Here is an 11505-nt window from a genome sequence, read left to right on the forward strand (position 1 = left end):
AAGTTTTTAGAAAATTTTGGAAGAGTTTTTATTTTTTAAAAAGAAAAATAAAATTTTATTTTTAGTTTTAATTTTTCTAAATTAATTTTATAAAAATCTTCTTTATTTTTTTAATTTTTTTTGGAATTTTAAAGATCTTATTAAGCTTTTAGAGAATTTTTTATATTTAATATGTAACAAATAAAAGTAAACATGTTAGTAAATACATTTAAAGTGCCAGTAGCCCAGTGGTAAAATACCTTGCCATTTGACTAACCAACCTGGGTTCGAATCCAGGGGTCTACATATTTTTAATTTTGTAAAACAACGTCGTTTTACATCGTTTTACATCATTTGAAAACGACATCGTTTCACTTAACGCCAACAATAAACGACGTCAAATATTTCTGTTAAATTTGTTGACGGCGTGCTAAATTGGCAAGTCAGCTAAAACATTGTTAATTAATTCTAAAGTCAATGAAAGTTTGGTGTTTTTTTTGTCAGCCCAAAAGTTTATGTTTATTTTGGTAATTCGTGCAAAGTTGTGGTTTTTTTTTGCCGAATTCTTCTTCTATATTTCACTTAATGTGGTTCATTTACATTACAATGAAAATGCTTTGCGCTGCAAGTGTTACATTCTATGATTCGCGTTATAACTTATAATAGTTGCGACTGAAACATTGAGAATAGTCGGATTCAAATTCAATTACTCCAAGACCCAAAGCCCATAAATCCACAGAGACAACAATACAAAGTAGACTATGGCTCCGATCGGTAACCATCGCTTAATCACAGAATCGCATAAATAATAGTTAAGCTGCGGAAAAAATTAATTAAGCGGCGGAAAATTTTAAAATTTGTGGAATGGTGGAATATATATTAAATTGATTAAACTATTTTATATGATATTTATTTTTTATAACAAAAAAAACAAATAGCAATAATTAAACTAATGATTATAAATCTGAAAACAAGTAAAATGTATTAAAAATATTTTAGTTTTTATTATAAATATCTAGTTTATCTTTCAATATGTTTTAACAATAGATTAACATTTTATAATATAAAAGTTATAATAAATTTGTATTTACAACATAACTATTCATCATTAAAAAATTATTAGTATGTATTTTAAATTTTAAGATAGTATTAACATATAATTGAATAATATAAAAGTGTTAATTTTGTAAACTTTTCCACCATAATCTACTAAAACTCACTTTTCCACTTAATAAACTTTCTCTTTATAATTTTGTCAAACGCAAATCTGCGTTTTTGCATTTTTTTTTCAATTCCGCAACATTTTATTGATTGGTAAAATACTTGCGGAATCGCGTTTCATATGCCATTCCGCTATTCCGCATGGTTACCAATCAAAGCCTATATTTGGAACGATAAGTTAGCTTGAGAAGACATAATCAACTTTTTTTGTGATAAACCCTATCGGCTGATCCGGTCGGCCTCGGAAGGAACACACTTAGTGCTACAGAGTGGACTGGCTACCAAACTGTCTGGCCCGAGTTTGGAATATCTTCCGACTAATGTCAGGGGGTGAACCGATCATTTGTTACGATCGACCATGTAAACCACTTGAGCCGAAGCTCAAGTCCAGACTGGTCAAATGATGATAATTTAGTTTACGGGAGAAATCGAACCCAGAACTGATGTTGATACACACCAAACCCCATTACATAATCAACTTATCTACAAATGTTTTATGTTTAGCGAGCGTCGACCGATAATTAATTAATAACCATTGCTTCCTTTGAATTGCATTGCATCTTCTAAGTTTGATGTCGGCGCAGACTTTGAAAATGGAGTGAAGGAAGTAGAATGAGTCCCAGGAAAACATGAAGGCACGACGAATTGGTGAGAGCAACTTTCCAGTGGAGAAAAGATGGGAGAGTTTGGGATTAGTCCTGTGTGGTGATTAAGAAAGTTGCTTAGCATTTGTGATGAGGCCTCGTTGATCCGGGAAAAACCGGTTCCTTGAAGGTTCATAGGCAAAAATTGTGGTACTGATGTTGTTGTTGCTGCTTCGCCCATATGCATTCCTAGACCCGTGGGAGAGTAATGACCCATTGCCAACATCGTACTCGTAGATGGTATTATTCCATTTCCCATACTCATCATCTATAACGATTATTAGAACATGTTAAGAATCCTATATGTAAATAAGTTTAGTAAAATATATAACTAAGCTTTTGATGCATTAGTGTTCACCATAATTAAATTTTAAAGATGAAACTAGCTTCTCGAGATTTAGTTTTTACATCTTACAGGTGAAAGCTAAACGCAAATTTTGATAAGAAAAGCACTTCACAATTTGTAATTAAAGAAAAATAGACGTAAATGTAAACGCGACGATTTTTTTTTTTTTAATAGTTGACACGTAAATCATAATAATAATAACAATCTCAGTTGTTTATTTAGATGAAAATCCATGTGATTTTTACTGAAATTATGTATTATTTTGAGTACCTGAACTTGAAGTTGAAGGGTCCTCATTTATTTGATAGCCTCATCCAGCAATGATACCTTGTCATCCTGTAAACAATTGAACATATTCAGAAATCTCCACAAAGAGAAGATTAACTCTCTAAGTAACTATCTAATGTGGTTTTAAGTTAAACCTTGTAGCAGTTAGGTACGTAGTAGATCCCGCAATTCACACAATTTCTTGCTGATCTCATTTCTTCGCTTCTGTTTTTACAAATCACTGCCATTAGTTAGATTCCATTTCCATTCATACATTTTTAAAAATTTTGTTAAGGTGAAATTTAGTGATGAAAGCTAGTGTGTCTAAAAAGTTATAAACTCACTCTTTCAGATAACTTATGGACTTCTGTGCTTCGTTTTTTCTTAGCCACAGTCTTTCTTGTTGTCGCAGTAACTCGTGTCTTCCCATCATCCGATCCATCATCCGACTGCAAAGCAAGAAAAATAAAATAAATTATATGATCCACCATGTGTGAAAGAATTAAGACCTTTTTCAAACAAAAAAAAGTGTGAAAGAATTAAGACAAGAATTAATCTAATTAACCATCAAATTAAATCTTACATTACTTAGATAAGTTGATTCTTCTTCTTCCATGTCACCATACTTTCTCTTTTTTAAAGAACAACAACTTTAGATCTCTCGAAGTTCCTCCAGAAAGCATCGATGAAGACGCAAAATACAGTTCCGCGGATCTTCCAACAGCTATAGATTGCTCATCAGGAGGGGCTGTGATAACTTCAACATTCTTCAAACTTTACAAAGAATCATTCATTAATTTTGATGATTCAAAACGTTTGTTCCTTTTCCAAACATCTCTCTCAGATTCTGTCTTGGAGGGCTTATTCTTCCTCTTCTTATCTTCATCTTGTTGTGGCCGTTGAGACTCACTCACAGGAACAACTTGCGAACCTCCAAGATTCTTGATGTTTTTCTTGAAACCCTCATCGTACTCGGTCTCATACAAATCCAAGATATGTAACTTGATTCAGGTTCAAAAAATTATGTAACTTATCGAACTGTATTATATAGCTCATTTATTTGCATTATGTTTTTGGAACGCTAAAATTTTTCTTTATAATTTAATTCTTACATAATTTTTATTGTAGTTTTAGATTCTAATGCAAGTTTGATTATGATACAAACTAATGAACTAAAAATTACCATTAGCAATAATTTATTTTACCGGTACTATGGATAGATGATTTAATTTATAAAAATTAGTTAGTTTAAAGGTTCCGTGTTAAATTTTTAGTTTTAACAGTTATTTTATGGGAAACTAATTTAGTTAAAGAATTTTAGCGTCAAAAATCTTATATATAACAATGAGCGTTTATAGTATAATTTACAACTTATGAGTTTCCTGTCTTTTGTAGGTTTTCTATGAATTAAAATCTCATGAAATAAATTACACTTCTCAATTCAAAAAGCACAAATTACATTGTCATTTTAAGAGGGAAAATCTCATCAATTTTTTTAAAAAATTTTATTACAAAAATATATTAAAAATTCAAAATAATATTTATTAATTTATATAAAAACTAAGTTAGTATAAACATTAAATTACTTTACATCATATCTTATCTCAATCCCCTAAATAAATCATAAATCATAATCACTAAACTTATATTAAATAAAAACTATTTACTTATTGTATAATTTATTATTTAAATAATATTATATATATATATATATTTATTAATAGATGTATATTTGTCTTTTTGGTATTTTAACGAATTTTTTTTTTTACAACGAACGTCTATTCTATTATTCAAATTTAAGGTGGTTTGAGTAACTAGACTGGAATAAAACAACTAATGTAGCAAAACGCTTGCTTTTTTTTGTGTAACATTTTTGAAACTAATATATTTTAATTTTATTTAAAAGTATTTATCATTTCAAAAAGTTATGATTTGCAAACATATGATACTTTTTCATGGCATATAACGGTGGACCATGCAAATATATAACGTGGACCACAAAATCGCTTCCACGATGCTCCAACAATAATGCAACTAATTTCTTTTAAGCTAGCGTATGTTTTTATAATCTAGAGATTTAGGAGCAATATCAAGTTCATTCTATTCCTACTAGTCTACCACATGAAGCAGTAATATGTATGACAAAGAGAAAAGAAAAATCGTCCAACAGAAAGTCAGAAACTAATTAATAATCTCTAAGCCCATTTTCTATATGTTTATGTTCAAATGTTTCGGCCTATCAAATATACACTTTTATATCGATCGGAAACATTATGACTGAATAGTAAATACTCCTCTAAAATTCTACTGCATAATTTTAAACAGTGTGATGTGTTGTGACTTATTACGAGAGGGAAGAACGCCCACGTGAGTGGAAAGAACATTCGAATTTGGGTTATATCGCATCGGTTCGGATATACCTGAAATAAAATCTAAAATTTAAAAGGAAAACATAAGAAATATATATTTATTTATATATAATTAAGTATTTAAAGTAGTTATTTAAATTTTAAATACTTATTGTTAGATAACATATCAAAATAAATACAAAATTGAATATTTGAAGTATATATTCATATTTCATATAATTATATTGTATATTCTTTTGGACATTCGGATCGGTTTCTTCGGATATCTTTTATGTTTTTTCGGGGTTTTCGGTTTTTCGGGTTATCCATTCGGGTTCGGTTAATAACACTTCGGGTTCGGATATATTTTGTACCACCTTACAAGATCCATTTGGATATTTTTTACATTTCGGACCGGGTACAGATCGGGTTTTTCGGTTCGAATTTCGGGTTACGGATATTATGCCCATGCCTAGTTACTGCTACTACTTCGTCGTTTTGTGATATTTCAATGGTTACAGTTTGATTCGATGGTTACTGAATTATATAACCAATATTTTACTTGTTAGAGCAAATTGTTCAGTTTGGTTTTACTTTTCATACCGATATTACGTATGAAATAACATATAAACAAATAAAAACGTATAGTTGAAATTAGGTTGGTTTGGTTCTATTTGCTCCCTCCAAAGTTTTTACTTGTGCTTCTTTTTTTCGGAGAGTAGGGTCAATCTAACACACCATCCTTCAAACATTCTACGACAATCATCTTCAGCTGCACCATCTTTCGTTTCGCAGACTATTAAACCAAATACACCATTTGAGATGATACTTGAAAATGATGCTTTGATTTTAGAAATTTCGATTCTTAAGAGCAGAACAAGACTTACCTCGTTGACATAAGTGATTCTTTTTGTTGCATTGTCCAGCTTTGTCTCGATGCCTCCTTCAAAATGTGTCATGAGTTTTTGGTGTGATGTTCCTGTAAACAAGAGAGTTTGGGCAAGTATTTCTGAAGTTTCTTGCCAATGTTATGATTCGTTATAGTGAAAAGCAAATATTATTGAAGTGAACATACTTTGCTTCTTTATGGTTCCATTCAACTCTGAATGGCTTGCTTCAAGTTCTTCAATAGTACTCTGGAAATCTTCCAGATGATGGCCGACGTGTCCTTCATTCGCATTTTCTCTTGTTGTTCTGTTATACGATCATGTTATCAGTGAACATTATTCAGCATGTACAGATATGAAAACAATTGAACACTCTTAAGACTTGAAGAGTATAAGAGCAAGATTTGATGAAATGATGTACCTTGTAATCTTGTTTCAGCATGCTTTCGCTTAGTTTTGGCTACATTACTCGTCTTTTCCCTGTAGTATAATTAACAATATGATTGATTGGATACTAAAGAAGAGCAACGCATAATCAATTGAAGAAACATACGCTTCTGTTATGATGTGAGACTTGACATTCTCCAACCTTAGATGTATCTCCTCGGAGACTGATGCTATAATTTCTGATGACTTCTTTTTAGCTGCAGATTTCAGTTTTTTCTAGAAGTTTTGAAGAGCCACAGAAAACAATGCAACAGCCCTGAGACATGGTCAGTAATCAAATCAAGAAAGATATAAGGTAGAAACGTAACGTTAGTTATATCTACAAGAGACCTTCCCAAGCCTTCATCTTCCTCCATCTCTGAAAATTGCTGGAAGGAATCGATTCTATGGATCCCTGCTCAGTTCCCATGATAAAACAAATGAGGCTGAAGTATAAAAAAGCCACAACAATGATATAAAAGATAAGTACTATACCTTTTGACAAAGACGAGGTGGGACTCAACACGACACGTCCATTGTCCTTAAGATTAGAGTTCCTTTTAGCTGAGCTAAAGCCTGGCTTAGATTTCTCATTACACCAGTTAGTAGTTTCTCTTTCTTCGGGACCTGAATCAGAAGATCAATAAAATAAGTAAAACATGGTTCTATTAAAAAGTAAATAAAAAGTCTAGGGAAAATAATATTCCATTTGAACCTTCCTCATCAGACGATGGATCTGACAGAACTAAATCTTCAGTTGGCCCGCCAGAAACCCTGAACTTTGAAAATAATATTCTCCTTTCTTCTCCAACTCCAAGAAACCCTGAAAATAAACAAGGAAACACAAAGGTCAAAGAAGAATATGTAAAGTCAAACATGGATAGTTATATAGTGAAAATAAAGCAGTTTGAGTATATGAAGGTTACAGGCAATCTCTTCTCGGTATCTGACGCTTGGCCTTTTGTCACTAGGGAGGTTTCCTTAGTACTGAAGCTAAATACTGGGGTTTCAGTCTCATCAAAAGCAGGACTAATGTTCCTTCCTAGGATACAAAGGAGAAAAACAGGGGGGAAGGACTTGAGGTTGTCGCTTTATATCCAAACGTTGGACTCTGGAATTCATTTTGTAGCTCAACAGAAATTTTCCTGATAATTTTACTCGTCCTTTCCTGTTCATCGCCATTTTTAGATAATCCATGGAACATCTCTGGCATAGCTGCTTCTGGCGTTTGATAAAAGTCTTTTCCCCTTGTGCTAATATCTGGTTTCTTCTTCCTGGCCTTGGTCTGTTCTCTGTTGATGAAGCTCAAGGGAACTTCTCTTTTTGTCTGATAACATAGTATATTTTTATAAAACTTGAGAAATAGTCTAACTTTAGGTTCTTCTTGGTTACTCTTGGTATGTAAGCTAACCGTATACTCTCACAGGTCAATTCATTAGGTTGCTGAGTCGGTATGGTTATATGTTGGTTTAGTAATTTTGTGATTGAATCATGGTTATGTAAATCCTTGGTCATATAAAAGGATGAGAGAGAGTATCAGGTTGTTAGAGTACACGAGAGAGAGACTGTTCTGGGATTGTTCACTCAGTAGTCACTGTTCTTCAGAGCTCGACCTCTTTTTTTAGTCTGGCTCCTCCAGTGAGTAATTCTCCATATCAAAGGCGAACATTGGATAATCAACTCGTGTATCTTCCTCTTTTGTGTTCTCTTCTTGCACGCTATTCAATTAGTTTCCAAACTGGTGAATACGAGTGAGAGTTCAATTAGTTTCCAAATGGGTGAATACCAGCGCGAGAGTTAGCGATTCTTAACTTGAGAGTTGTTTGGGAGCTTGACTGAAGACGAAACATTAGGGATTCCGAATAACAAAGCTTAATATGACATCATATTTTGGATATGTAGACATAAACCCAAACAACACCTATTTTTTTAAAGAATGTGTCTTTATTCATCTTCCATACGAGAGACAAACAAAAAATAATTTGTTATTACAACTTCATTCCCATACATATTATCCTATCGAAAACAAATGTTGTATTTTTCACCTTTTACAGAAACAAGTACTAGTCTTTTTTTGTTTTTTTATACGCTTTAAAATCCAAGCGTGACAGGAACGTTAGCTTGTTGAATCCAGTTAACGGGACTTAACCAGTTAGCCACAGTGAACTGATTAACTTCACCTGCAGTACTAGCGATCTTAGCCCAGTTAACTCTCCTATTCGTGTTAGCTCCTGGTCCACGGTTGTTGTATTCAACGTACCTACATGACTTGTGGAAATTTTCACCATCCCACACTCTCCAACCTTCTGGTCTAATCAAATCACCGATCTCAGTGTTCATGATCACAGTGGTAGAGTATTGCTTCCATGGCCTTCCCAAGTATGACTCTACGGTCAACCTCTCTGCCGCTAGTTTCCTGTCCGGAACGATGCGGCAGTGTTGGAGGACGATACCGATTTTCATGGCTAATCCCTTTTCGTTTCCATCGGCTGTGACGGTGTTGTATTGTCCCTTGTTTCCTTTACGGACGACGATGAGTGAGTTTTGGATAACGGTTGCTGATTTTCCGAAGATGAAATCGACTGTTCCTGAGATGACACAGTTTCTGTAGAATTGACGACCGTTGTTGACGTATAGAGTGTCTTGGAATCCGTCGAATCTACAGTTGAAGAGGACAGCGCGGTCTCCATTGACTCGGATGGCCACGGCTTGGTGCCCATTTGGACCGGCTGTGTTCTTGAATCCGATATATTTCGCGATGAATCCTTCAGATTCGACCTCTACATAAGCAATATGAGTTTATTAGGATTAAATAGAGGTTACTGAGTCGATCTTAATATCTAAAAAGTGTAAGGATATATAAACTCTCACATTGCGTATTCTGTTGTGACATAGTAATATATAGGATACTTACACTAATCTATTTATCGCCGATTAGTTTGTAATAGTAATTAGCAAATTAGGGTGTGATGAGACTTACGGACTGTGCCACTAAGAGAAGTGGTGGTTCCAGAACTGAGACCAACACTTCTGTTGTAAGTGATAACGGTCTTTCTTGCACCATCTCCGAACAGGAAGATGTTGTTTTTCTTCTTAGGGATGATAACTTGCTCTCTGTAGATACCGGCCTTAATGTAGATGATGCATCGGCCAGGGTTTTTATCGGGACAAGCGTTAACAGCTTGTTGGACCGAGTTAAACTGTCCGCTTCCATCCTTGGCCACAACAAAGTTAGCTCTGATTCTAGCACCACCACCGCCGCGTCTTCGGCCACGTCCAGCATTTGCCATGAGCTTCCTGTCTGCACCTGAAACCCATGTTGGGAGTCCGGTCTCGTCAATGTCTTCAAGGAGACGACGAGAAGGACCATCTGGGTCAGCCACGGGAGTATCAACGACAGGAGGAGTTTCTTTGTTGACGGGAGCTGCTCCTTTGTCGGAAGGAGAAAAGACTCCGCTTGTCATGTTCTTGAAATCATCGACCTTGACGTTAAGCTTGGCCATCGCGCTGACGACGGTATGGAAGATATCGATAGCATTGCCAGTGAGAATCTTGGAGCTTGCAATGCCTTCTCCAATAGTCTTTCTCAAATCATCTTCCTGAATATCGTCAAGACAATCGGTTTGGTAATTGTAGACACCGGTTAACCATTGTTTAAGCTGGTCAATTTTGCTACCGATCTGGTTAAGATCTTCACCCATTTCCTCAAGAATGGTACCGAGATCCTCAAGCGCGTACAGGAAAACTTTCTTGCAGTATTCAAGAACGGCTTTATTGTTTGGCGAGATGCTCGAACCCAATTCTCCTTCGGTTTTACCCGTGAAGTTTGATGATTTGGTTAGTGCATCTTGTGTAGCAAGCATGAAGGCCTTGATCAGCTTGTTTGGGTCATCGCTCTTGACCGGCTCAAGAGTTTTGACACATGAGGCTTTGTCGGAAGTACCTTGGCAAATACCTTGAACGGCTTTCATCTGAGGAGACAAGGGAGTGTTACCATTTTTATTAATGATGACAACGACTCCTATGGCTACTCCGACCAATAGGAGAACAGAGGCCACCGAGACAACAACTTTTCCAATCATTTTTAAATATTTATTATTTTTGTGTATTTTTTGAATTTTTTTTTTTTGCTCCCTCCGGTTTATTTAGAGGTATCGGAGAGGGAGGGGCTTTATTAGAGAAAAGCCAAGTTGTTTAATGACTTGGGGCAGCGAATATTGAAATGGATTAGGGGGGATTTATATAAGCTTTTGGTGTCTAAAAATAGAAGTGCATGGATTTTGCATGGAGCGAGAGATTAACGGTCGACTAGTGGCTGAGAATATCTGGTCAAAAAGCTTTAATTAGCTTACGAGACTATCTAATTACTTACTAGGTTTAAATTTGGCCACCACAAGATAAATATATATGGTTTTTACCAAAAAGGATAAACATGGCGTACGTTCTTGATCAATTAGAGGTGGCTTGACTGACAAATGACAATAACTATATATGTAAATATCTTCAAAAAGAAAAACTATATATGTAAATAAATAAATCTTTTCAAAAAAAGAATATATAAATAAAGAACGAATAATAGCTATAATTTTATGTGCTTAGCGGCTAGGCGGTTATTCTGAGCTCCAGACGAAATCCAGACATTAACAAATTATTGATTTACATCTATTCTATTAAAACAGCAGTGTGACCAATTGATATAGGTTCAGTCCAACAACAATTTTTTCCTATAACCTACTTTAAAAAAAATAAACCAACTCTTTTATAACTACATCTAAATCTACATATTTCTTCCTCTTACGTGACCTCTTTTTTTTTCCTATATTCTAGGAACCCTCGTAACTTCCTTTTTTTGATAACTATCATCTATGAGAACTTATAATTTATTTATTTCATTTTAAAATTGTTTTGTTTAATTAACCAATGCAGATTTTGTAAAAATTATATTTTATTCTCAGTGTAGAGATCTTTGACGGGGGTGGTTCGTCGTGACTTCTTTCTACTCAGTTAAAAACACAGAATGTTGAAAAAATTATGTATAGTGTTAGTTTGTGTAAAATCTTTTTTGTTCTTAATTGTTTGTGGTTTTTTTTATAAATTTAAGAACTATGAAGAAAAAATGATGAGAAAACTAAAAAGAATAAAGAAAGAGCGGCTGAATTAAGTTTATATGGAGAGAGAAAGAAGAAGACTTTTTAATGCTTTGACTTTTCTATTTTCTTTTAATGCGAACATCATAATTGAAAAGATATATTCTCTCCGTTTCATTTTATTTGTCGTTTTAAGTTTATACATACAGATTAAAGAAACATATGATTTTGTAAATTTCTAAAATAAAAACACGATTACCTATACACCTAATCATATTTCAACCAATAGAAAAATAAAGT

The 11505-nt window shown here is 34.0% G+C and overlaps 1 protein-coding gene and 2 pseudogenes across 1 annotated transcript; all 3 read right to left on the reverse strand.

The window, feature by feature from the left end:
• Positions 1-1679: 1679 nt before the first annotated feature.
• LOC106329981 lies at positions 1680-5275 on the reverse strand (annotated as a pseudogene).
• Positions 5276-5474: 199 nt separating this feature from the next.
• LOC106329982 lies at positions 5475-8128 on the reverse strand (annotated as a pseudogene).
• On the reverse strand, positions 8043-10324 carry LOC106334273 (pectinesterase 5). The gene is made up of 2 exons (XM_013772577.1): positions 9099-10324; positions 8043-8898 (listed from the first exon to the last, which is right to left on the reverse strand). Exons 1-2 carry the CDS (start codon positions 10198-10200, stop codon positions 8210-8212), a joined length of 1791 nt encoding a protein of 596 aa, XP_013628031.1. The 5' UTR covers positions 10201-10324; the 3' UTR covers positions 8043-8209.
• Positions 10325-11505: the final 1181 nt, after the last annotated feature.

This window comes from Brassica oleracea, chromosome C3 (assembly GCF_000695525.1).
Source record: "Brassica oleracea var. oleracea cultivar TO1000 chromosome C3, BOL, whole genome shotgun sequence".
NCBI lineage: Eukaryota > Viridiplantae > Streptophyta > Magnoliopsida > Brassicales > Brassicaceae > Brassica > Brassica oleracea.

Excerpts from the sequence above, each read along its gene's own strand:
- LOC106334273 (XM_013772577.1), bottom strand. The coding sequence starts at position 10,200 with ATGATTGGAAAAGTTGTTGTCTCGGTGGCCTCTGTTCTCCTATTGGTC. Across the intron at positions 8,899-9,098 it reads TTCTCTTAGTGGCACAGTCC|AGGTCGAATCTGAAGGATTC; the intron begins GTAAGTCTCATC and ends TTGCTTATGTAG.